General features: G+C 41.3%; 1 protein-coding gene across 5 annotated transcripts in view; it reads left to right on the top strand.

Moving 5' to 3' along the window:
• usp25 (ubiquitin specific peptidase 25) overlaps positions 1–22,765 on the top strand; it is a 31,914-nt gene extending 9,149 nt beyond the window's left edge. For 2 of the 5 annotated variants that reach the window (XM_051401448.1, XM_051401450.1), the window contains 21 exons: positions 397–483; positions 2,391–2,528; positions 4,268–4,344; positions 4,545–4,618; positions 5,183–5,334; positions 7,247–7,374; positions 7,502–7,597; positions 7,782–7,946; positions 8,214–8,452; positions 8,573–8,643; positions 8,744–8,972; positions 9,624–9,884; positions 10,567–10,706; positions 11,961–12,134; positions 12,985–13,080; positions 13,878–14,056; positions 16,291–16,369; positions 16,565–16,644; positions 16,971–17,094; positions 19,176–19,368; positions 20,622–22,765. In XM_051401448.1, coding sequence (XP_051257408.1) covers positions 397–483; positions 2,391–2,528; positions 4,268–4,344; positions 4,545–4,618; positions 5,183–5,334; positions 7,247–7,374; positions 7,502–7,597; positions 7,782–7,946; positions 8,214–8,452; positions 8,573–8,643; positions 8,744–8,972; positions 9,624–9,884; positions 10,567–10,706; positions 11,961–12,134; positions 12,985–13,080; positions 13,878–14,056; positions 16,291–16,369; positions 16,565–16,644; positions 16,971–17,094; positions 19,176–19,368; positions 20,622–20,794 — 2,955 coding nt within the window. In that variant the 3' untranslated portion in view covers positions 20,795–22,765. The remainder of the gene's footprint in view (positions 1–396; positions 484–2,390; positions 2,529–4,267; positions 4,345–4,544; positions 4,619–5,182; positions 5,335–7,246; positions 7,375–7,501; positions 7,598–7,781; positions 7,947–8,213; positions 8,453–8,572; positions 8,644–8,743; positions 8,973–9,623; positions 9,885–10,566; positions 10,707–11,960; positions 12,135–12,984; positions 13,081–13,877; positions 14,057–16,290; positions 16,370–16,564; positions 16,645–16,970; positions 17,095–19,175; positions 19,369–20,621) is intronic. The other 3 variants (XM_051401449.1, XM_051401451.1, XM_051401452.1) reach the window with 3 other exon arrangements.
• Positions 22,766–23,294: the final 529 nt, after the last annotated feature.

The following is a 23,294-nucleotide window of genomic DNA, read 5'->3' as shown; positions in this document are numbered from 1 at the left end:
ATTAAAGAAATGGGTCAGTTTTACACCAATTATTTGTATGTAGTCTTGCTTTAATTTCTGTTATATGAACCAGAGCTGGCAGAAGCATGGGTTTTGTAGCCCACTGGCTGAGCTGTGTTCAAATGGTTGCAATCTGCAATTTCACCGCTAGATGTCACTAAATGCTACACACTGGTCCTTTAATGTAATTGCAGAATGTTAGCTTGTAATTTAAACAATTGTTTTGATTAGGAAAATGTAATGAAAATAGACACCAAATGGAACACAACACCACACTATATATGCATATTATCCCTGTTGGTGAGCAGGGCCTCTATACATTAAGACAGCACTAGATTTTTCAGTTCAGTTTAATTGGATATTACTAACATGTCTTCATCCTTCTGCAACCTCAAGTCTCTGTTCAACTTGCTGGAGTTCCAGAGACTGGTGCTCAACTACTCACCGCCAGCCAGAGTCCACGACCTGCCTCGCAACCAGAAGGTAAGACCACTACCCTTCTTCCGAGGGTTGTAGCCAGAGAAAAATGTGTGTGTGTAACTTTGCATCAGCTCTCTTTATATCATTGCAGCCCTTCTATATAGCCTGTCACAGCAGATAGCAGTGCTTTAACTGTGAGGGTTTGACCCTCTTGGAGCTGTGAGCCACCATTCTACAGCTGTGTGATCTTGCCCTAAGGTCACAGCAGCTTAGCGTTTAACCCCTGGTAGTTCACAAATCTCACTGTTAGCAAGTTACTCGAAGTTCCAGCTAGTGTGATATGTGTGATGAAACCTCTGTATTTCTTCACAAGGCCAGAAATGACTGTTTTGACTGATCCTGGAGTTTGTCAAATTTGAGGTGCTCAAATTTGTCTAGCCACAGTCACCGCTATTTTGCCAGAGCATTTCCCAGCATGTTTTGTTTTTGTCCATATTTTCCTTACAGAGTGTTCACCATAGGGTCAGCAGCCTGTCGCTAATCTGGTCTAAGCCTCTGCTGTGGAAGTGTGGCTTGAGGCAGTCATATCAGTTCCCTTGGTCCTAAGCACTGACCTTTTACTTTAACATTACGAGACCGCTACAGCTTAGGATCTAATCTTACATCAGCATCCCTGACTCACCAGCACAGATAAATAAGTTGTTATGCACTTCTAAGTCTTGTTACCTCTCTGTCTCACTGTCATAATGTCACTATTGCCTGCTGGTTAATGTGATCTCTCCAAGCCGCTGACCGTAATCTGCCAAAGATTGTTTGAGAGTGAAAAGGCACGTCACTCTGTAACTCGACGGCTGTGAGTGAACTGTTTTTGTAGTTCAACAGAGTGACCACTCATCTCTGGAGAGATTAGTGAGCTGATTGCAGCATGTTAAATAAAGGAGAGTGTCCAGTTAAGCTCTTTATGCGTATCAAATCAATATTTTGAGATCATTAAACTCATAGTTCCAAATCAGGACCTCCATTATTTTGATCAAATAGTTTGTGAAAAATAAGATGTTTACAGCTATGTATCCTACAGCTGTTATTTCAGTGTCTCAGTCTTCAGTGAATGCAGTTTTTGGATGTGAACAGGCCCCTGGAGTTTCCTTCTACTATCTACTACATAATAACAATGTGGCAATGTGAACACGTTTCACAACCACTAACGCTGTGTCAACCACTGCCAGGGACACACTAACAACCAACATAAACAGTTAAAGATGTTAACTACACTTCTACCATTCTGATACATCTGCTAGTCACCAGATTTTGAGGAACAGCAGTGTCTGACTGAGGCTCAAACATAGCTCTAAAGCTAGCCATCTTGATGCTCACTGTTCTTCACCAGTTAGCCTGGCAAGCAGCAGTGGTGGCCGTGGCATTCATAGATCCAACATTTCTCAAAGACAGGGAAAGAGTAGATGTGCTTTTAGCCTCTTTGCAGTTTTTTCTCACTTTTTATTTAAGAAAACCACGTTAAACAAAATACTGAGAGCAGACTATTTTAACATACTTTAAAACGTGTCTACAAGCTCGTGGGTAAATCTTCTTTTAAGCACACTTGAATAAAAAATTCAAATAAAAAGCAAAGAAAGTCCAAAATCTTTTTTTTCTAAGTAAATTGACATTAATGCCTCTTGATGCCCTAAAGGATAAGACATTCTGTATTTTTTGTTTCATGAAAAGACCAAAACCTTTCTCTCAATACTCTCCTACTTCCTCAGCCTGTCAGCAGCGCTGTTACTGAAGCTATACAATAACGACTACTCTTTTTTTAAAGGCTAAATAATTTCCTATAACAGCTTGGCACTGTAGTACTTAACAAACCTTACTCAAACAGGGGTACATTTGTTGGGAAATATTTAGCTTCCCTGAGGAACACTGGTTCTGAAGATTGATGAAGAAATTGTTGATTGTGTTACTCTGACCAGGAGCACAGGAACCTGCCCTTCATGCAGGAGCTGAGGAACCTCTTCTCCCTCATGGTGGGGTCCAAGAGGAAATATGTGGATCCGTCACGAGCTGTGGAAATTCTCAAGGACGCCTTCAAGTCCAGTGAGTCGCAGCAGGTAAGCCTCCTTTTGCCACAACTGCTTGACATAATAACATTCACTTAGTGTTCAGTGAAGAGAACTTCATTACTGCTAGCAGCTGAAAGATTATGTTCCTGTCTCCTGCCGATGAACTCAAAGACACTGCAAACATTTTGTCCCAGATAGCGTCTTTATTATATAGTGGAAAACACATGGCTTCACATTACAGATGGAGCTGGCAGATGCAGAGTCTTCCACTTGCCTACTTGATCCAATTCCAACTTCCTTTTTTTTTTTTTTTTTAAACAAGTTTTTAATTTAGTGTCTGTTTATCAATTATGTTTGTCACTCTCTGCAGCTGGGTGTTTTTCCTACAACATTTAGGATTATGATAGTTAAGCCTCATTTTAAAACAAATCCATCAACACCCAATAAATACAGACCAATTTTTAATAATAATAATATATATATATATTTTTTTTTTTTTCCTGAACTCAAACAATACATTTAGTTTGTTAACTTATCATAGTACAAATACACTCCTGATGATATTGGAATAAATCTAGATGTAAATGAACTCTGAGTGCTGCTGTGCAAGCTGCAAGTTGCAATTTGTAAAGCACTTTTAATTCCACTAACCAGTATGAAATTTGGTCTTGAGTTCATACAAGAAAAATATGCACTTTAAAAGGGTTGATGAGACAGGGATGAATCCCCCCCTTTTCTTTCTGTGCGCTCTTGACACACTCTTTCTTGCCCTGCCTCTTTCTGTTTCTCTCCCTGTCTGCTGACTTTCAGTATGTCAGTAAAAAACACAACTCCTGTTTTGGATTTTTCACACGCAAGCAGCAGTTGACCCACATGTGGAAGTAAAGTTTGTTTGTTAACTTATCATAGTACAAAGACACTCCTTGTAGCTGATGATATTAGAATAAATCTAGATGTAAATAAACGGTGAGGGCTGCTGTGCAGCTTGTCAGGCATTTGTAATACACTTTTAATTCCATTAACCAGTATGAAATTTGGTCTTTTTTTATTTATTTATTTTATTTTATTTATTTTGTCCTATAGAAATTAAGCACTTCTTTGCCGTTCGCCCATACCGGAAATACTTAACACCCTTTATCCCCTCTTTGTGCCTACTCCTTTCAACAGACTTGACAGCTCAATTTCATTGTCCTTCTACTGACTCAGCTCAACTGAATCCGAGACACTTAGCCTCTATTATCTATAACTATTAATCCTCAAACCCACATCATCCCCTGTGAACTCTGAAAAAAATAATATTGACTAGGAATTAGCTGTTTTATGCAGATATCCTCTAATGGGACAAACACATGTCAAATGTACAAAACTGTCCTGTTCTTCTCCTTACATAAGCATTCGCAGTAAGCCAGTGTCTCTGTTGAGGTTAACTGGGGTCAGCCTTCTGGCCTCTGTACTCATCCATCATGTCACTACTCTGTGTATTAGTCAGGTTGGAGAGGCATTGACCTGAATTACCAGGCGTCATTGATGTCTGAGAGAGTGGCCTTGTGACATGCAGGTTCCCTTTGAAGTTCAGCAATGAGGGAACTCCCCCGCTAAGACGAGTCATCTTTTCCCCAAAGCTCAGTGTATATTAGCAGCTGACAGACATGGCATTGATTTGACTGATTGGACTTTCTTGCTTATAGGTGCAGTTAAGTCTTGTAGTTTGACCCTGTGACCTCCATGTCGCAAAGGCAGTCCCATAATTGGTCATTTTGTATGTACGTCTGTGCTTTGCTCAACAGCAGGACGTGAGCGAGTTCACCCACAAGCTGCTGGACTGGCTGGAGGACGCCTTCCAGATGAAGGCTGAAGAAGACCGGTAACCACAGCTTTTTATATCCAGAGGTCACTGCGAATGAATGAACATGCAGTAGACAAATGCTTGTCGGTGTTATTGGGCAGCACATTTTTTGAAGCAGAGAATTAAATGTACATTGTTTACATGGAACTGAATCAGAGAGGCCTCCTGTAAACTTTGGCCTATGTTTTTGAACAGCAGCGTCTTTTCTTTGCTTTCAGGGAGGGCGAAAAGCCAAAGAACCCTATGGTGGAGCTTTTCTACGGTCGCTTCCTTGCTGTGGGTGTCCTGGAAGGTGAGATGAGGTTTTAAATTAAAACCAATAAAGAGAAAAAAGTGAGGGGCAGCTAGAGAATCACAGAGAGATAAAGAATTAACATGGTCTGATTGTTGCAGCCAGAAAGCAAGCAAGTCCTTGCCCCTAGTAATGAAAGGTGACCTTGTCTTAATGAGATGTGGTCCATGTAAAAGAGGAGAGCGATTGCATTGATCGCAGAAGACCTTGATGGCTGATTGACATTGTGCTTATTATGCATGACAATACTGGCCCAGAGCCACCAAAAGCTGGGCCAGTGGACTCTGCTGCTCATAAAATGACCTTAATTCCTCATCTGCATGTCCGCTAGCAACTGGGGGGGGGCTTGTCATCAGTCAGTAATGCACGGAGGTCTGTGCAGCTGTTAAATGATGAGTGAGTGACTGCTGAACAAGTGAAAATCAGCTCGGATGCAAGCAAGTGTGAAATGGCTTGGCACACCTTTGACCTGTGTGTGTGATAGGATACATAAGAGGACCAAACTACCTCGTATGGGTTAACCCCAACCTGTTTATTAATCTGTGTGTGTGTGTGATTCCACAGGTAAAAAATTTGAAAACACAGAGATGTTTGGGCAGTACCCTCTGCAGGTGAATGGCTTCAAGGATCTCCACGAATGTCTTGAGGCAGCAATGATCGAGGGCGAGATCGAGTCCCTGCACTCAGCAGAGAACTCGGCCAGGTCTGGACAAGAGGTCAGTGCCAAAGCAGTATGACAACTGTTGTTTCCATTGAAATTTGTAATATTGAGGTAAAGTTTGTCCTCCATTAGAATGATTTGTTAATAGCACTGGGCTAGCCATATACATTTTATTGTGGCCCAAAACAAGTAAAAAAACTTAACTCTTTTACAAATCAATTATCAGTCAACATCTATCAGTGGCACTCTTCACCAGAGAAGACGATAATGTTAAATAATGTGATTATATGGTAAGTCTTCTCCAAACGGTTGACCTCCTTGCCCTTATGTGACACCTGTGCTATTCTGGGTTTGACCTCGGGTTAGCTGTAGCCTTGCCTTCGCTGTCCCACAGCAGCTGGAAGCAGCTAATTACCAGGCCAGTGCACAGATGAGTATGGCATCCAGCCCTCTGGAAAAGCACCAGCCGTCAGCATAGGGGAGCATTGTAGACAGAGCAAGACTGACATACACTCTTGATATAGGAATACAGGTCCTTCCCCAGGGAAATGGTTAGCAGAGGTGGTGGGCGTGAAAGAAAAAGTCTGTGAATGTGTACACATTTTTGGACACACCAGTGTGAATGACTGTGTTCCTTAAGGATGCATCTTAAAACTCAGTTCTGATTAAGTAATAACTATTATTTTGATGTAATTTATGGTCACCCTAGCAGCCTCTCCTCTCGGCCTGTCTCTCCTCTGGTCTCTGTGCCGATGTTTGACCAAGGGGTGGGGCTGAGCTCCACCACCAAAATAAACAGAGCAGAGAGGCTGCAGAGGAGAAAATGAACCCAGGTGAAGTAAAGGATATATCTCGAATTAATGATAACTACACTGTAAGTGCAATAAAACCTTTGTAAGCAGTCTCCCATCCACCGCCAGTTATTTACCACATATCTTAAAACTGAGCAAATTCTTGTAGACTCTCTGACTGAGATGGCAGCCCCCAATGCAAAACCTGCCCCTCCTCCCTCCACCTGCCGTGGCAAGGCTGCCAGGCCGCCAGGCCGCCAGGCCTGAGGGAGAGGAAGGATGATAGGTGACGGGATGAATGACTGATTTTTATCTTCAGTTCACTCCGTTTTTGTCTGATATACTGTTTATTCTATTTTTAAGGGGAAACACAATATCTTATTATAATATCTTCCCAACCTGTAGATTTCAACTGGATCTTTTTAGTTTTAGTTGTTAGTTATTTTAACACTAAACATAAATAGTTTCAATAAGAGGTTTGAAAGGATTCAGATTAAAAAAAACTGAATAATAAATTCAATATTGAACTAAATAAAATGCTAAAACCCGAACCCTAATTTCGGGAGCCTAAAAAGAATCTTTAATGTTATTTTCCCCTTCATTTTCCCCTGTGCACCTTAAGTCTTTCATGTAGAGGCACCAGTGCTGAATCGCAAGTAGTGAGCTCATTCCTTAAGTCCTTTCCAAACCGTACAAATTGAGTTCAAGACAGTGGTGAGAAGAAACTGTTATTTTGTTCCCAATTGAAGAAATAATTAATAAAATAAATAGGTCATCCTTCTATCTCTTTCTCCCAACATTTCCCCTGTGCGTCTCAGTTGATACTGTCAATTAAAGGTAAAATATACATTACAAATAAATAAATTAGTCTCTATATTTGAAAATGAGTTTTCAGCCGCTCCCTACAGAATTGTTTTGTTTTGCTGTAAATGAAACTGAAAGTGATCCTTTTAATGATGGTATCACAATGAAGATTTGATTTTCACAGTTGTCATGCCTCCATATGATGTTGAAAGTCAAATTCTTCTCAGATGGGGATATTGCAGTGTAAATCTTGTTATAGTGATCTGTGGCAGGTGAATGTTAAAGAAACTCTACTCTAAAGGGAAAAAGTCTTTACCAAACTATATTCTAGCAAGATGAGAGAATTAATCTCAAGATCAAATTTTCTTTCAGCACTGGTTCACAGAACTCCCTCCTGTGTTGACCTTTGAGCTGTCAAGATTTGAATTTAACCAAGCACTGGGACGGCCTGAGAAGATCCACAACAAGCTTGAGTTCCCCTCTATGCTCTACATGGACAGGTAACAGAAATATTTGCCCAGGAATTTATTGTAGAATCTACATTTCTCTACATTATTCGTCTCTGCAGTAAATAACAATTAATCACAAGTATCTTTAAGACTGAAGCCTCTTCTGTGGTGTTGTTAGGTACATGGACAGGAACAGGGAAATAACCAGGATCAAGAGGGAGGAGATCAGGAGGCTGAAAGAGCACCTGACACTGCTTCAACAGCGACTGGAGAGGTACTACTTGTCCACCAATACCTGTTTATTTAGCCAAGGTCAACAAAGCTCTCTAGACAGCAATGGAGAGTTTTTTCTCACTCTGACTGTGCCCTCTCTTCGTCTGTCATTATGCCCTCTATTCTTATTGGTCCCTCCCTTGGCTTCCCTGCTTCTCTTTGACACTCTCTCTGTTCCCTCTCAGGTATCTGAGTTATGGCTCAGGCCCCAAGAGGTTTCCTCTGGCAGATGTCCTCCAGTATGCCATGGAGTTCGCCTCCAGTAAGCCAGTGTGCACCTCCCCAGTGGAAGACATTGACGCATCAGCGCCCCCTGGTGGCACAACAGGACAGCAGCTGCCCCCTCCAAGGCAAGTTTCATAACAGATAGCCTGCTGTTTATTGTCACTGCTTTCCGTCATTTGTTCTGTTAGTTTCAGGATCAGGAAGCAGGCGAGGATGAGGGAGATGTAGGGAGAGTGAGAACAGGAATACCATGGGAAACATTTTCATTTTCTTATCCTAAACTTCTCTTATTCATACTATAAATGTTTTCCCAGTCAGGTTCAGGAAAAAGGTTGCAAGCTTTTTTTAGTTTTTTTTTTTTTGTTTATTATACTGTGTCTCTCACCCTGCAGCACAGCCGAGCAGGACTCCTTGCCTCCCCTAGAGAGCTCAGGTCCTGCCTCCAGTCCCACCACAGCTTCCACTGTAGCTCAGCAGCAGAGAGTACCCATTCACAAGCCCTTTACCCAGTCCCGGCTACCTCCTGACCTCCCCATGCACCCTGCCCCGCGCCACATCACTGAAGAAGAGTTGAGGGTGCTTGAGGGCTGCTTACATCGCTGGAGGAGTGAAGTGGAAAACGACACCCGTGGTAGGTTTACCTGTCCCCCCATTTGCAGCCCTTTATGATTCATTCGGCATGATTTACCTGTCAGACTTAACATTAGATTGGCACTTACTAATAGATTGTACATGATGTTCTCCCCACCAGATCTGCAGGGAAGTATAACCAGAATCCACAGAACCATTGAGCTAATGTACTCTGACAAATCTATGATGCAGGTGAGCAGCACTTTTCTGTAATAGGTCATGTTTGCACTACAAAAAGCCACATCAGCAGCTCCATTTGTTAATCCGTATTTTCTCCTTTTTGTTGATCCAGGTTCCGTACCGGCTTCATGCGGTGCTGGTCCATGAAGGCCAGGCTAATGCAGGCCACTACTGGGCTTACATCTATGACCCACATCAGCGTTGCTGGATGAAGTACAACGACATCTCTGTCACCAAGTCGTCCTGGGAGGAGCTGGTCAGGGACTCGTTCGGAGGCTACCGCAATGCCAGTGCCTACTGTCTCATGTATATCAATGACAAGAAGCCCTTCCTCATAGAAGGTACACATGGACTAAAATTTGGTCAGTAGCAGGGTTCATATGTATCTAATGCACAATCGTAAGAACTGTGTAAGAGGTCAGTTTTAGTCTCTGTTCATTAATTCAGCCATTTCTCTGTGCGCTCGGTTACATTTACAGGCCAAAAGATAACATAGCAGATGTTATCTTTATTTTATTTGTTATGATTCACTGACAGGAGACATGCTTACTTTCTCGGTTAACCTCTTAATCTCTGATTTCTACTGCTAATTCTGTCACTTCTGTTTCACTCCCTCGCTGGTTATCACATACTCCCATACCTTCAAATTTATAATACGTTATTCAGATATGAACTAATAATACCCTCTGAACAGATACGAGCAACATCCATATAATTCATATTACATTTGTCAGATACAAATCAAATGATTCTTTTTTAAATGTAGGTAGTTATTTTGCCCATGTCCGGTGTAAATCCGAATACAGATATGTTTGGGACATAAACAGATACAGATAGTAGCTCTGTGTTACATCCCTAGGAACTAACCGTCTTGTTAAAATAACAGAATAAAATAGAAATAGTAATTATTATTTTTTGTTGTAGGAGTTTATTCAAAACATACATTTGATAAGCTGTAGATTATGTTCATTGTCTTTCTATTGTCTGTGCAGAGGAGTTTGATAAAGAAACGGGACAGATACTCAGCGGCATGGACAAACTGCCTCCAGACCTAAAGCATTTTGTGAGGGAGGACAACGAGCTGTTCGACAAGGAGATTGAGGAGTGGGACGCCCTGCAGGCCCGCAAGGCCCAGCAGGAGAAGCTGGCCCTGGCCACAGCAGCCGCGGCTGCCTCGGCAGCATCCAGCACCTCCACTTCTTCCTCTTCCCCTCAGCCCATGAGTATTGAGTCCAGCCCTCCAGACAACACAGGTCAGGGTCATGGCGCTCAGAATACAGAGTAGAATACTTAATTGAGAATCAATAGTTGGTTGAAAGATAAATACAGAAAAACTCTTGTTCCCTGGAGAGTTATAAAAGGATGAGGAAGTGACCTTGAAATATTAGTGTGCAGCCTTACAACTCTAATTCCCTATGACATGCTATTGTATATACTATCATACAGTATATGACAGGAAAGGTCTTGACTAAAACATGCTGGCTGTATGAAAGTGAGCTAAGATGTTCATCATTCAGCCCACAGTGCTTTTTTTGTGTTGAATTGTGGTGGATGCGTAGCATGATGGCTGGCTAAATTTGGCAGTGCAAAGTATTTGTTATTGGGTTGTTGGTCAAACAAACATGCAATGGAACACATAGTAGTTTAATGTGGACACACTATTATTACCTAACCTGCATTTTAATCGAGGCACCTGTCCAAAATAAGAGCTTTCTATAAGTAATGCTGGATATTGGTAAATGCTATGGATGGTTTCTGCAATCATGCTCACACTATTGCAGATACATTTGCACGTAGTGTACTGCTGCTTTGGCATTTGTGTGGATGACAAACTTGTAGAAAATCATTAGAAAATACTGTGGAAAGAAAACATTTAAAAACCTAAAGAACCATGCATTTTTGGTTTTCTCTGATGGTGCTGTTGTCCTTCTGCAGTGCCCCAGCAGGACCCAGAGTACATGGAGCAGCCATCCCCCACAAATGACTCCAAGCACCTGCAGGAGGACACCGAGCGGGCCATCTCCAGGGCCGCTGCTGAACAGGAGGAGAGAAGCCCCGAAGCATTGTTAAATGCTGTACGTAAAACATGCAAAGTCACAGTTCCCCACACTCACACCAAGTCATTGTCACCCGTCATGTGCCTCCTTTCTTTTTTACATGTCAGTTTGACAATATTAACCAACAAACTGTCATGTTATATACCTGCTTTTTTGTTTTATTTCATCCACAGTCATCTTTTTGCCTTGACTCAACTCAGAGAACACCATGAGTAATAATTGTTTGCTCATTATATTAAATTTGCCATCTTTTTTGGCTCATAAATGTCATGGAAGTGCCAATATAAGAGCATAATGTTGCTATATTCAATATTTTTACTTTAACAATGGATCACATGACCACTTCTGTGTGAAAGGTGTGGTCTGGAGTTAACATGAGAACAATGTGTGTTTTAAAGAGGTTGATAAGGCAGGGGTGCAAACCTTCACTAGTGTTTACTCACAAACTACTTTATCTGCTCATTCTGCTGCTTCTTTCCTACATACACACACGCACACACCAACACCCTCTGTCTCACCCCGCCACGCCTCTACTTATTTCTTTCTCCCTGTTTCTCCAGCAGTATGTTTACTAAAGTCACCCAAAAAACACAGCTCACCTTTTGAAAATTCAACCTCAATTGTGTTTTCACAACAGCACGTGAGTGTGTGGAGGAGGCTTGTTGCTAATCATGTGGCCTCGGGAAACAATCAAAAACTGTTACCGAATGTTTTACCTGGTCCATGCTTGTAAAATATCCACCGTGTGCAAAATGCTAAAGTGTTGCTGGCTGTTAATGTGCCTGGGCAGCCCTCCCAAGTAAAGTCTATGTGGGGAACACTGTGGGATCAGTGTGGGATCAGTTTTGACTTGTCTTTGGAAAAAAACAAAAGGCATTCAAATACTGATTTGGACATCGATTACTATGGCAACGCTCGAAGCTTCGACACATTGGTGTCAGCCCTTCATTACACACACATATAGACATGTGAGTGTTGTTTTAAGACATGCATGAATAAATGTGAACCTATCCTCTAATCCCTATTCTATGCTCATTAAAGTTTCCAGCATGTCCACAGTTGTTCCCACTGAGTCAGTAAAAAGACTGTCAGCTGATACTGTTGGTGTGTAGGGAAAATCCAATTCTATAGTTGTCAAATATACAATGAGTTTATTTGATAAATATTATTTTCCTAATATTTCACTGTATTTGTTCCCTCTACATTTAATGTTCCTTCCCTTTCCATCAGTACTCTTTCCTCCCTGTTTCATCTGTCCCATTCTCTCTACAGTCTCTCCCCCCTCCCACCTCCCCTGAGCCTGAGGTCCAGGTGAGCACCCCCTCCACCCCTCCTCCTGACCTGGTCACGGAGGATGAGTCCCCTGGCCAGCGCACGGTAGAGGTGGCCATTCCCAATGTGGGGACCTTTGTCATTGAGTCAGAAGAGGGGGGGTATGATGACGAGGTAGCTCTCGCCCAAACAAATCTTCTCTCCCTTTTTTTTGTGCTGAGAAGTCTGTGCCTGTTTGATATATGGAGTGAGAGCATCATTTGCCCATTCACATGGCTCCACATAAGGTTTTTCACACCTGAGAAAAACTGACACTTGACTGCTTTCAGGATTGGCTTGAGGCTGAAAATGCTGGGCAATAAGACTGACCTCTTTGTTGGCCTTCCTGCGTTACTCTTGTGTGAAAAGTCTCTTCCTGAGCCAGTCTGCATCTTGGCACCAAGGCAGGTTGATCTTTAGCAGAAAGCTTAGATCTGCTTCTTCAAACAAGTCACTCATAAGAGAAAAAAGACAAGGTCATAGGCTCATGTTGTGATTCGAATTATTCGTATGTTGTCCGTTTTGATGTTTAACTTTCACCTGTATATAAAGCCAAATGCACTTACAGGGGATGTTTATTATAGTTTGCACAGATTTCATGCAGTTAATCATGGAATCATTTTCTTTTGGGTTGGCTTGATAACAGCAGTCGTTGTAGGTCAGTATGTTCTGAGTGTAGAATTGCTGCTGTTGTCAGTTTTCCAGCCTGTCCCCTGCACTGTTGGCTATCTGTCACACACAGCTGTCATATGGCTGCCTTGGTTTTCACACATTATCCTTGTGAGGATTGCGCATTGTGCCATTTAACTGACTGGCTGTGTCCCTCACAATTGTGTCACTCTAACCAATGCATGGACTGCTGAGCGATGTCTAGCATGCCCTGACTGTGGTAGTGCTTCAGAGCACATAACATAGTGGCTGACCTTGCTCGGTTTGTCACAAGGACCTGTTGTTTTGTTTAACATGGTTCCTGCTTCCTGGGCAGGCAATGATGACCCCCAACATGCAGGGTATAATTATGGCCATTGGCAAATCCAGCAGCGTATATGAAAAGAATGGGCCTGAGGCAGCCTTTTTTAAGGTATCTGTCCTTTACCTTTCCTCATTCCACACTCACTCACCCACTCCATCTCCATCTACCTTCTCTTTTATGTGTATCTTGGTCTTCTCTTGTGTACTTTCTTACAGCGTGGTAAGGCAGATAAAAACACTTCACAGTATTTATTAAATATTGCAGCACCTGCAACTCAACAGATTAACTTTCTGGGCTGCATCCAGTTAGCACTTGTCTCTCAAACCTCTTTTTATTTTAATTAAGAGTAAACTCAGAAAACATGTCAGTTCTACATGCCTCTTCTTCTTCTCCTGTAGTATGAAGCAAATGAGAGAGATACATTTCTAACTGGATAGAAGCCAATGATGTATTTAGAAAGATTTCCATAAATATATAACCTAATTAGTATAATCTATAATCTAATGGCACACGTAGCAGTTTTTCCAGTTCAGAGAGAGAAGAGCATAAAAGAGTGTGTGCCAACCTTAAAATATTTGATATGATATTTTAGATTCATGTACACATTTAGCCTACTGTAGAAGTTATTTTGTGTGTTTTCATCTAACTGTGAATACCCATCAAAGTATGTCTACAGAAACCAACAGTGTTGTGACTAGTTAACTTAACTAGATGTTATTTGTCCAGAAGTAGTAATATGACGAAAACTGTCACATCCAGAATATATTTAATTGCAGACCTTTGCAGGTTACCGTTAAGTTCTCAACTCAAGAGGACCTGGCTAAGTAGTAGTGTCCATGTCCATACCACCTCAACCTTAGTCAGAGTTTTTAACAATGACTTCACTTCTCTGTCTCTGTGGTTAGGCCATAAAGCTGGAGTATGCTCGTCTTCTGAGATTTGCCCAAGAGGACACATCTCCTGAGATTGACTACCGGCTACAGCACATCATCGTCTACTTCATCCAAAACCAGGCACCCAAGAAGATCTTGGAGAGGACTCTGCTCACACAGTTTGCTGACAGGAACCTGGCCTTCGATGAGAGGTAGGTTAGACCAGTGGTTCCCAACGCTTTTTTTCTAAAGGACACGTTTTTTATCATTAAAATATGACATATTGTATGGATATTTCATATTATATTCAATGCATAACCATAACAATACAGAACAACTGATCAACTGTACAATGAACTTGGGATGTGCACGATCAGTAAGTCTGTAAAACATTGCTCCCTTCACTAGTCAACAACAGAAATACTGGTTGGTTAAAGTCATTATTTCTGCAGCCACCTGCCACCAGCTGGGGATACAGCCCCAACAGGCAGCAGCCCCTGTCCCTGCCCTAACGCCATCGCTGGTTTCAAGAGTCATCTTTGTCCCTCTTTAGAAGTTATAGTCATAATAGTTTCTTACTGTGGTCTGCTTTGGGATTCCACAATCTGATTTCATTCTCTACCCATTTAACTTCTGACAACAAATCTTTTGGAGATGGCACTATTCAGGTGAAAAAAGATGGTAGAACTGGCGTTGATAATAAAATAATATAAGTTAGGATGACATTAACCATTGACAGACTAGCAATCACATTATAGAATCGCTGTATATGCTGACTGACTGGCTATGTTTAGTCAGCTAACGTAGCGTCAGATTGCCTGCTCCCTGAAGGCTGTAACATTATCCTCTGTAACTTCACATCATCGCCGATGCCATCATCTACATTTTATCATATCACAAAGCGAATCCAGCCAGCGGTGGTAAAATAAAAACTCGAAAGGCATCGTGTATCAAGTTATCCTACAACGATGAAGCTGCCATGAGAGTGATATCAATCCAATAAATAACATGGACAGCCTTTTCCTCCTAATCATTCACAGCGTTGTCCAGCAGAAAGTTATTGTCCATATGTGTCCCATTCAAGTAGGATCCAAATGCATTTACTGACATTTAAATGCAGATAATATAATAATAATAATAATAATAATAAACTGCCCCTGTGTGAAATTCGTGTAACGGTTTATACTGGGTTACAGGGTAACCTGTTAAAGAATAAGAACTTGTGAAGTGGGTGTGAGCGGTGTGTTTACAGAGTCTTTGAACTGTGCTCAATTTTGACTGATTTCTGAGTGTTTTTTTACTTTTAGACTAGTCTAAACGAAGATGTCTGTTTAATCTGCGGTAAAATTAGTCACCAGGAACATTGTCACAGTGAACACAACAACTGCAGGAAGTTTGTGTAAAATGAGCGATTTGAATTAATTTGAGCAGAATGTTGCATCAGGTAAGTTTTCATGGTCAGTTTTGGAACTTTTTATACAATTATCTGTCTGTATTATGTTTTTGTTTTTTTTAACAGTCGGAATACTACATAGTAGGCTTCTTTTTTGACACTTTTTTTAATGCAGGATGAAGCTGCTTAGCGGAGAGTAAAGACTAAATATAGCTTGTGTTCAGATCTTGAAAGTTTAGATCTTAAATAATAATCAAAAAATTACTTAAACTTTACTTGAACGAAATGCTGAGATATATGCCTATTGTGTATATTCTTTAAGTTGTCTTACACCCCTTTAAATAAAGAAGCATGGTGCCCCCAGTTTTGGAACCACTTAAGACTGTACGCAGTGTTTGTTTTTTGAATCTGGTTCTTTTTTCTTGTCGTCTTGAACTTAAGTCACTTTTAAGAAACAAGTTGGATCATTTACATCAATTCAGCTTCTCCGAATGACCAGCAGAGGGCAGCAGAGACCTTGACTCTGACATACAGGGCCTACAGATTTACTGACAGACAGTGTCTCATCTGGACAATGCCTTTGTGCTGCAAATCCTATCTGATGGTATTCCCTCTGTCCTTTGTTCAAACACAAATCTTAGGAGACAAATGTCCAATAATGACTTTTTTTTAATACTGCCAGCAAATATCAAGATTCCCTCCCTATTAACACTGTGATGTTCATGTCATTAGGGTATGTGATGCCCCTTACTATCTCTTAAAACTTTTCAACTACGCGTGTTGGCCTCAATCCATATTCATGAGTGAAAAATTGATTTCTCCCTTCTCCTCTATTTTGAGCAAGATAATTAGATTTATGTGTGCATGTGGCCTCAATAGGAGCCTCCGGAGGAGTGTTTCACTTCTCCTCTCAGCACTAAAGAGTGATTCATTAGGCCATGTTAGGGCCTAGGGGCAGGGTGGACTCTTTCATCTGCCGGAGTACCTCACAATGACTCACCATCTCCTCACTAACGCCGGTTCCTCTTCCTGTCTCCCCCACCTCTCCCACAGATGTAAGAGCATTATGAATGTGGCACGTGCCAAACTGGACCTAATTAAGCCCGAGGAGGTCAACATGGATGAATATGAGGTCAGCAGTGGTGTCTTCTGGGTTTTTATACATCTAAAATATTAGTCCTTTTATGCTGCCTTTTATGCATTGTTTCTATAGCCTTTGCTGTAACACAGTTAATCATTAAAATGCTAGTATTTGCCAGTCAATATGACTTCTTGGATTTGAATTTCAGTGAGCTTTCCTATGCTAATGTCTGTTTATCTTAATCAGATGTGGCATCAGGCATACCGGAATTTCCGTGAGACGACCAGCTTCATGGTGACCGGCTTAGAGCTCTTTCAGAAGACAAAGTACGACGACACCTTTCCAGTGCTCCTCATAATATCTAATATTGGAAACATTTTAACTGCAACTATCTTGTTAGAGTGTTAACTCATGAGTTCAGTGCTGCCCATTTTTTCAGTTCATTTCCTCTCTCTGTGGCAGCCAGTAAATGTTGATGTGTTACCTGCAGAGGGCAGCAACTTACAGTCTGTGCAACTCCTGTAGCTATATAGTTGTGCAGTGAGTTCATCAAGTTTATTCTGTCTTTGAAATGGTTTACTCTTGAAGTTCTCGGAGCAACTTTGACGCTATTTTATGTGAATGTAACATCTGTGTATTTCTCTCTTTCCAGTTACATGGAGGCTCTGATGTATCTGATTTACTCGTACCAGTACAACAAGGAGCTTTTGTCTAAAGGGCTGTACAGAGGGCACGATGAGGAGCTTCTTGGCCATTACCGTCGCCAGTGTTTGCTGGTGAGGCATCGCAAACAGTAACACAGTGATTTAATTCACACAACTTGTCGAGTATCTATTAAAATTACTGGATATGTCTATACCTTTTATGGCATATTCCTTCAATTAAACAAAGTGATTACAAAGGGTCTGTTTAGGAACGGACACACCTTTGTGGCCAGCAGTTGTTTCCCTGTGATCTCCTCTCGGTCACTCCCTTTCCTCCGTGTCAAACTTCCCCTGCTGAAGTGACTCAGCAAAACTAACATGGCCAGATATTTCCCCTTCAATACTGAGCTGTGGTACTATAATCAAATTGCTTTCGCTGAGATATTGCTTTGGCTTGCTTGCAGCCCACAAAAGATTCCACTGAAGGTTTTTCATCTGATACTGACAGATGAAAATCCTTTCAGAGTTGTGATGTGAGCCCCTTTTCATTTCACCCCCACCACGCTCCAGGCTGTGCTCTGGTATTATTGGTTAGAGCTGAGGGTATTTTGGTCTGATCAGCCTCATACTAGTCTTTAGCAGCCCTCTTGCTGCTGCACTCAGTAACCTTACACCAGCATTGTGCTCATAATGTAATCATTGGAGTGGGAATAGGAAGCAGGAGGGCCAGCGAGTGTAAACACATTACCATGAGACACAAGCGTGTCCTCAGCTAACCTCAAACCTCAGCTCCGCACAGCCCGATCGGTCATCTTAGATCTCTGGCCAGAACCTCTGGCTGCGTCCGCTCAGCTGTTTACCTTCAGCTCTTGTTTTAATTGAAAACACTGCTAACATTGACACAGTTAATGTACTTGGATGTTTTTGCAAATCCAGCCTCGCAGTCCCCGATTCCAAACTGGCTCGCTAAAAGCAGGTCGTTTCCTCAGAGAGGAGGTCAGGGAGTTTGTCTGTGACAGCAAGGTGGTTTTGGCCAAGAGCAGGAAGAAAAGCTTGTATCCACATGCATGCAAGAACGTCAGGACCCACTTCAGTTCCATTGGCTGTAGGATATTATGTGATAATAATGATGTCTGCGGGATTGCTGTTAGTACTTTAGCTGTCTAATACTTATCTGTTAGAAGAAACGGAAAACTTCACAAGAATAGTAAAATGAATGACTTCATAAAAATGAAAGCACTCAAGAATATTGTTTGGCATAAAAACAATTGAATAAGATAACACAGATATAAGTAAATTATATTGGCTACTTGGAAAAATCAAGAATGAGTAATCCTCATGTCCTTGCTCAGGATATTCTGCTGTCTGAAAGCCAAGAGGGCAACTTTGCCTTTCAAGTTACTGCTTGAATCTAGATCAGAGGTTCTCTCCCCAGGCGAGAGTTAAAGGGGGATGTGAAGCGAGAGACGTGAGGCAGAGATACTGTATGAGGTGAAAGAGACAGGTGCATGTTGGTGTTCTAAAAGAACTGGAAGCTAGTTGTTGTTGTTGGGCTGCTGATTTGGCCATTTATCAACACAGTCAGCAGTTACAGCAGACACACAGCTAATGGAGGCATTTAGGATAAACCTTAGTGCCCAATTCCCTCAAAATTCAAACATGATACTTTTTTTTAGATTAAGTGGGACTTAAACTTTCCAAAGAGATTACTACCTCTGTCCATAAATCTACTTAGAAATCAGAGAAGAAAACTCTCCTGAGAATCATCAGGTTTTTAGTACCGAAGTAATCCAGTGATAGTTGTCTGTACATCCATGAATACACTGCAAACAGGAACTGCTAAAAGCTAATTTGACATATTTTCATATGCTATAGCCCACAGCCAATCACCAGTCAAACCAATGGCAATAAACAATGCTTCTTGGCTGCTGGTGAAGCTGGGCAAAAATCCGGATAATGGATATCTGGGCAAGGTCTTCCTCAGCAGTCCGATTAGCAACTTTATACGCGAGAATGACATTAAAAGACACATTTTAGTTAATCTCTATAAACCGATAACTGCATATGAATGCAGACACATTTTTTAAAAAAAATTAACAATTTTAACTAGGTGCCATTTTCACAGCTGTGTCTGATAGGGGGCATGTACAGGGAATGAATGTATGAGACAGTTGTTTTAGTAACAGATCTAATCTCATGCCTTTCCCTAATAGAAATTAAACGAGCAAGCAGCTGCCATGTTTGAGTCCGGAGAAGAACCGGAGGTGACCACGGGCCTTGGCGTCATGAACGAGCTGGTGGTGCCCTGCATCCCTCTGCTGCTGATCCACGATGCTGACAGGGACCTGCTGGCAGTGGAGGACATGAGGAACCGCTGGTGCTCCTACCTGGGCCAAGAGATGGAATGTGAGTCCCTGGGAGAGAAGAAACAGACTCGGCCCATTAGATATTTCTGGAGAGTTGAAGTCTTAGGTTACTAGTACATTCCCCGTCCCCCTGCCAAAGATGATCATAATCAGGCCACAGCTCGGTTCACACTTTTGGAAAGACTTCGAGGTTGTGCAGCATTTCCACTTCTGACCATTTAACTGTTAGGTGTTTTCATGAGAGTACACTGAATATCCTTAGCTTTTGAACTGTTTGTTGAACAAAACAAGCCATTTGAATACATCACCTTGGGCTCTTTTACATTTTAACAGACATTTCCCACTATCATCTGACATTTTTGAGACAAAACAACCAGTTAATCAAGAAAATAAGGGCTAGCTTTGGGAAAAGCCTAATCCCTGCAGCCATAGCTGCCTTAGATATGAGCCCTCACTGAATTAGCCTGAGCCTGTACTTTTGTCTGTCACTGTGTGTTGTTACTGTTTGCTGTTTGTTGTCTGATATGAACAGTGCTGTCTGAAGGAATTTCCCTTTGGGGACAATTAAGTCTAATCAGCAGATTAATCGATTATGAAAATCATTAGTTTCAGCCCTATTTTTAATGTTTTTATACTGCTTATGAATGCTAAATAGTGGGACTTATTTAAATGAAGTTTTGCCAGCATGTTATATTTGACCTGAAGTTGAGGTTGCCCCTTTGGCTCACTGGCAGTGTATCTGTATTTATCAGTCTTCTTTAGAAATGGTACAAACAGATTTAAAACTTGTAAGGATTATTTGATGAATCTAATGAATAATGAATTAACTATTAAATCATTGTAAACTGAACATTCTATACTTTTGGACTGTTAATCCAGAAAAGAATCTGCAGATTAACAGACAATGGAGTTATATGAAGCCCTTACTTTAAATTAGTGTGTGAGATTACACTAAGAAATGCCCCAGAAAATTATTTCTTGGTAGAAAAACAGGACTGAAGAGGATTCAGCTTTTATCAGTATGTTCCAGTATGGGTCCACAGAGAGCCTGTTCTCGGAGTTGCTGGCCTTTGTTCAGGAAAAGCTGCGTATTATCACCCAGACCCCTATTGGCTGGAGTTTTACAGTCTTTCTGTTGTGGAACATGCTTTTAAACTACTCGTGATATCACACTGAAAATATTTACCCTGTGATTTCTGTGTTGAGGAATCAGATTTTCACTACATGGCCCGTACAGTTAATCATTTATTATCTTTCTTTCTGTCTGTCTGTCTGTCGTCCTCCTGCTGGCAGCCAACCTCCAGGAAAAGCTGACCGACTTCCTCCCCAAGTTACTGGACTGCTCGACGGAGATCAAAAGCTTCCACGACCCTCCCAAGCTGCCCACCTACTCCACCCTGGAGCTGTGTGAACGATTCAGCCGCATCATGGCCGCCCTCTGCAGGGTGCCCACCGAGGGGAGATGAGCTCAGAAGGACGGCCAGACACCTCTCCCGTATCACAGGCCCGACCCTGGGCAGAAATCCATGGACCTCTCTTAACCCATGCCTTCCTTATAAATCCAGGGGTCACTCGCTTCTAGCTGTTATTCCTCTGTTACTCTTTTTGCTGCTATAGGTTTTATCATTCTAAATATTAGTTCACTTTTATTTTAAACAAAACACAACAGAGGGAGGAGGAGGAGGAGGAGGGGACGGACTGTTGGGAGGGAATAAAGAAATGAGAGAGGAGAAGTTGATGAAAACAGTGGCAATCCTGCAGTGGTTGAAAGCCGAGCACATTCTGCTTCAGCTTTGCAAAAAAACACAAAAAAAAAACAGTTTGAGGGTTTTTCATAGTTTATTATTGTTGTTGTTGCTGTTTGATTCAGGCTTCCCCAACGCTCATAGTCCTTTCTAAAGCACCCCCTCTCTGCGTGAAAAAAGGATCACCCCGCTGCTCTGCCTCCAGTTTGGTACAGTATTACCACGTCTTGTTTTATTTTTCTAAGGAAGTAAGGAAGAGAGCCTTCAGATTTATCAGCGGCTCAGAGTATCTCAAATGGGTCTCATGTCTTTGTGGACTGCGCCAGATTGAGATGTTTTAAGTGCTGTGGTAGACAGCCACGGACTTCCTGTGGCTTGTTAATAAATCGAGAGAATAAAATTTTATTTATGGCCCTTTTAGGCCAAATAAACAGATCTTTTGCCTGATGTTGATTTTTACGTGCACAACAATAACTTCTGCAGACGTTATTATTAACATTGCACGTTAGAAGTGAAATATTCCCTTTCATTTGAGACATTAAAGGGACAGTTCACCCCAAAATCAAAACTACATATATTCCCTTTTACCTGTACAGCTATTTATCCATCTGGATTGTTCTGGTGTGAGATGCTGAGTTTTGGAGACCAGCTGTAGAGATGTCTTCCTTTTCTAAAATATTTTTTTGACCCTGTTACTCAAGATAATTCACAGACCTTGTTTCATGTAGGAACTTTTTCCTTTCTACGTTCATCCACTCATGGAGAAGAGGCTCATGACGGCGCACAATGTAAACGTAAATCCTTCTCGGCTGAGCTGTGACGTTAGCTCGCTCACCTAGCACCACTGAGGTAGTACTACAGTTACGGTTCGGTTGAAAGAAAATGGTTCCAACATCACAACAAGGTCTAAGGATTATCTTGAGTAACCAATTTGATGATTTCTGGCAAGAGACATTGCTGTTAAGTTTTTCAAATGTATTTTTGTGGTACTTTGAGCACCACAAGCACAGTGTCGTCTGGCTAATTATATTGGATTGAAGGCAGACATCTCTACAGCCAATATGTCCAAAACTCAACACTAACACCAAAACAATCTGGATGGATAAATAGCACTACAGGTAACATGAAAAATATGTGTGTTTGATTTTGGGGTGAACTGTCCCTTTAAGGTTATGGGCAGCAACTGGCAGACAGCAAGGTAAGTAGAGGTTCAGCGTCCTGTGTGAATCAAACCTGAGATCTGTGGTCAGAACAGTCTCACACCTGTTTGTTATCCTACTGTACTAAGGCGGCTGGTATTATGCAGCTTATTAGAATCTGACTTTCATTAACGTGGGGGCACAAACTCCAAAGCATCCAGCATGTGGCCAAAATAATAAAAATACAAAACGGACTCGATTGTAGCTGCTCTGAAATGGGTTTTTTTTTTTTTTTATGATGCAATTTTGGACTAATTTCCTGAAGTAATACTAATTTCTGGGAACACTGATCACTACAAACAGCCCATGTGATGAAGGCAGGAAGCATTTTCAGAAGCATTTTTCTTAAACGTTGCTACCAGCATTGTTCAGATCATAAAATGAAATTCAGCTTTGAACATTGTTTTGAATATGCTGTGCCATGTTTTGAATTTCACTCCGAGCTATAATTCCGAACCATTAAAACTAATCACTCTAGTCTGGAAGAATTCAACTTTTAGACTTTATTCGGTGTTTCCTCCAGTGTTTTGCACACATCACCTACTCTACCTGTCCGTTGTTTTGTTATGACACTAGTTCATTTTGTACAAACTGATGTTTTACTCGTCTTCATTATCCTCAGTAAACGCTGCAAAAACAGCGCTTCTAGAAACAAGCCCAATATTCTCAAATATAATCAAATGTTCTTGTATTGACCAAAACAATCTGCTGATGGGGTAAGCTGGTTTTGCCTGGCTAGAAATGGCCAAGAATTTAGGCAAGTTGTGTTCAATACAAGCAATGAAAACTCTTCAAATAAGTATTTGGGTCACTTTCTTTGTATTCAAGAATTTATACCTTAATTTAAGATTACTAATTAGAAAACAGAAAAAGGCTTACAATAAGACACAATTTCTTCAAACTGCATAATGAAATATAAGTGACTGTCTTAAATCAAGGCACCAGAAGCATGAAAAAGTAAGCTGCTGCTTCATTTACAACAATTAAGAAGTTGTAATATCTTGTGATGACAAAGTTAGATA

This window comes from Dicentrarchus labrax, unplaced genomic scaffold, assembly GCF_905237075.1.
Source record: "Dicentrarchus labrax unplaced genomic scaffold, dlabrax2021, whole genome shotgun sequence".
NCBI lineage: Eukaryota > Metazoa > Chordata > Actinopteri > Moronidae > Dicentrarchus > Dicentrarchus labrax.
This window is presented reverse-complemented; position numbering and strand designations above follow the sequence as displayed.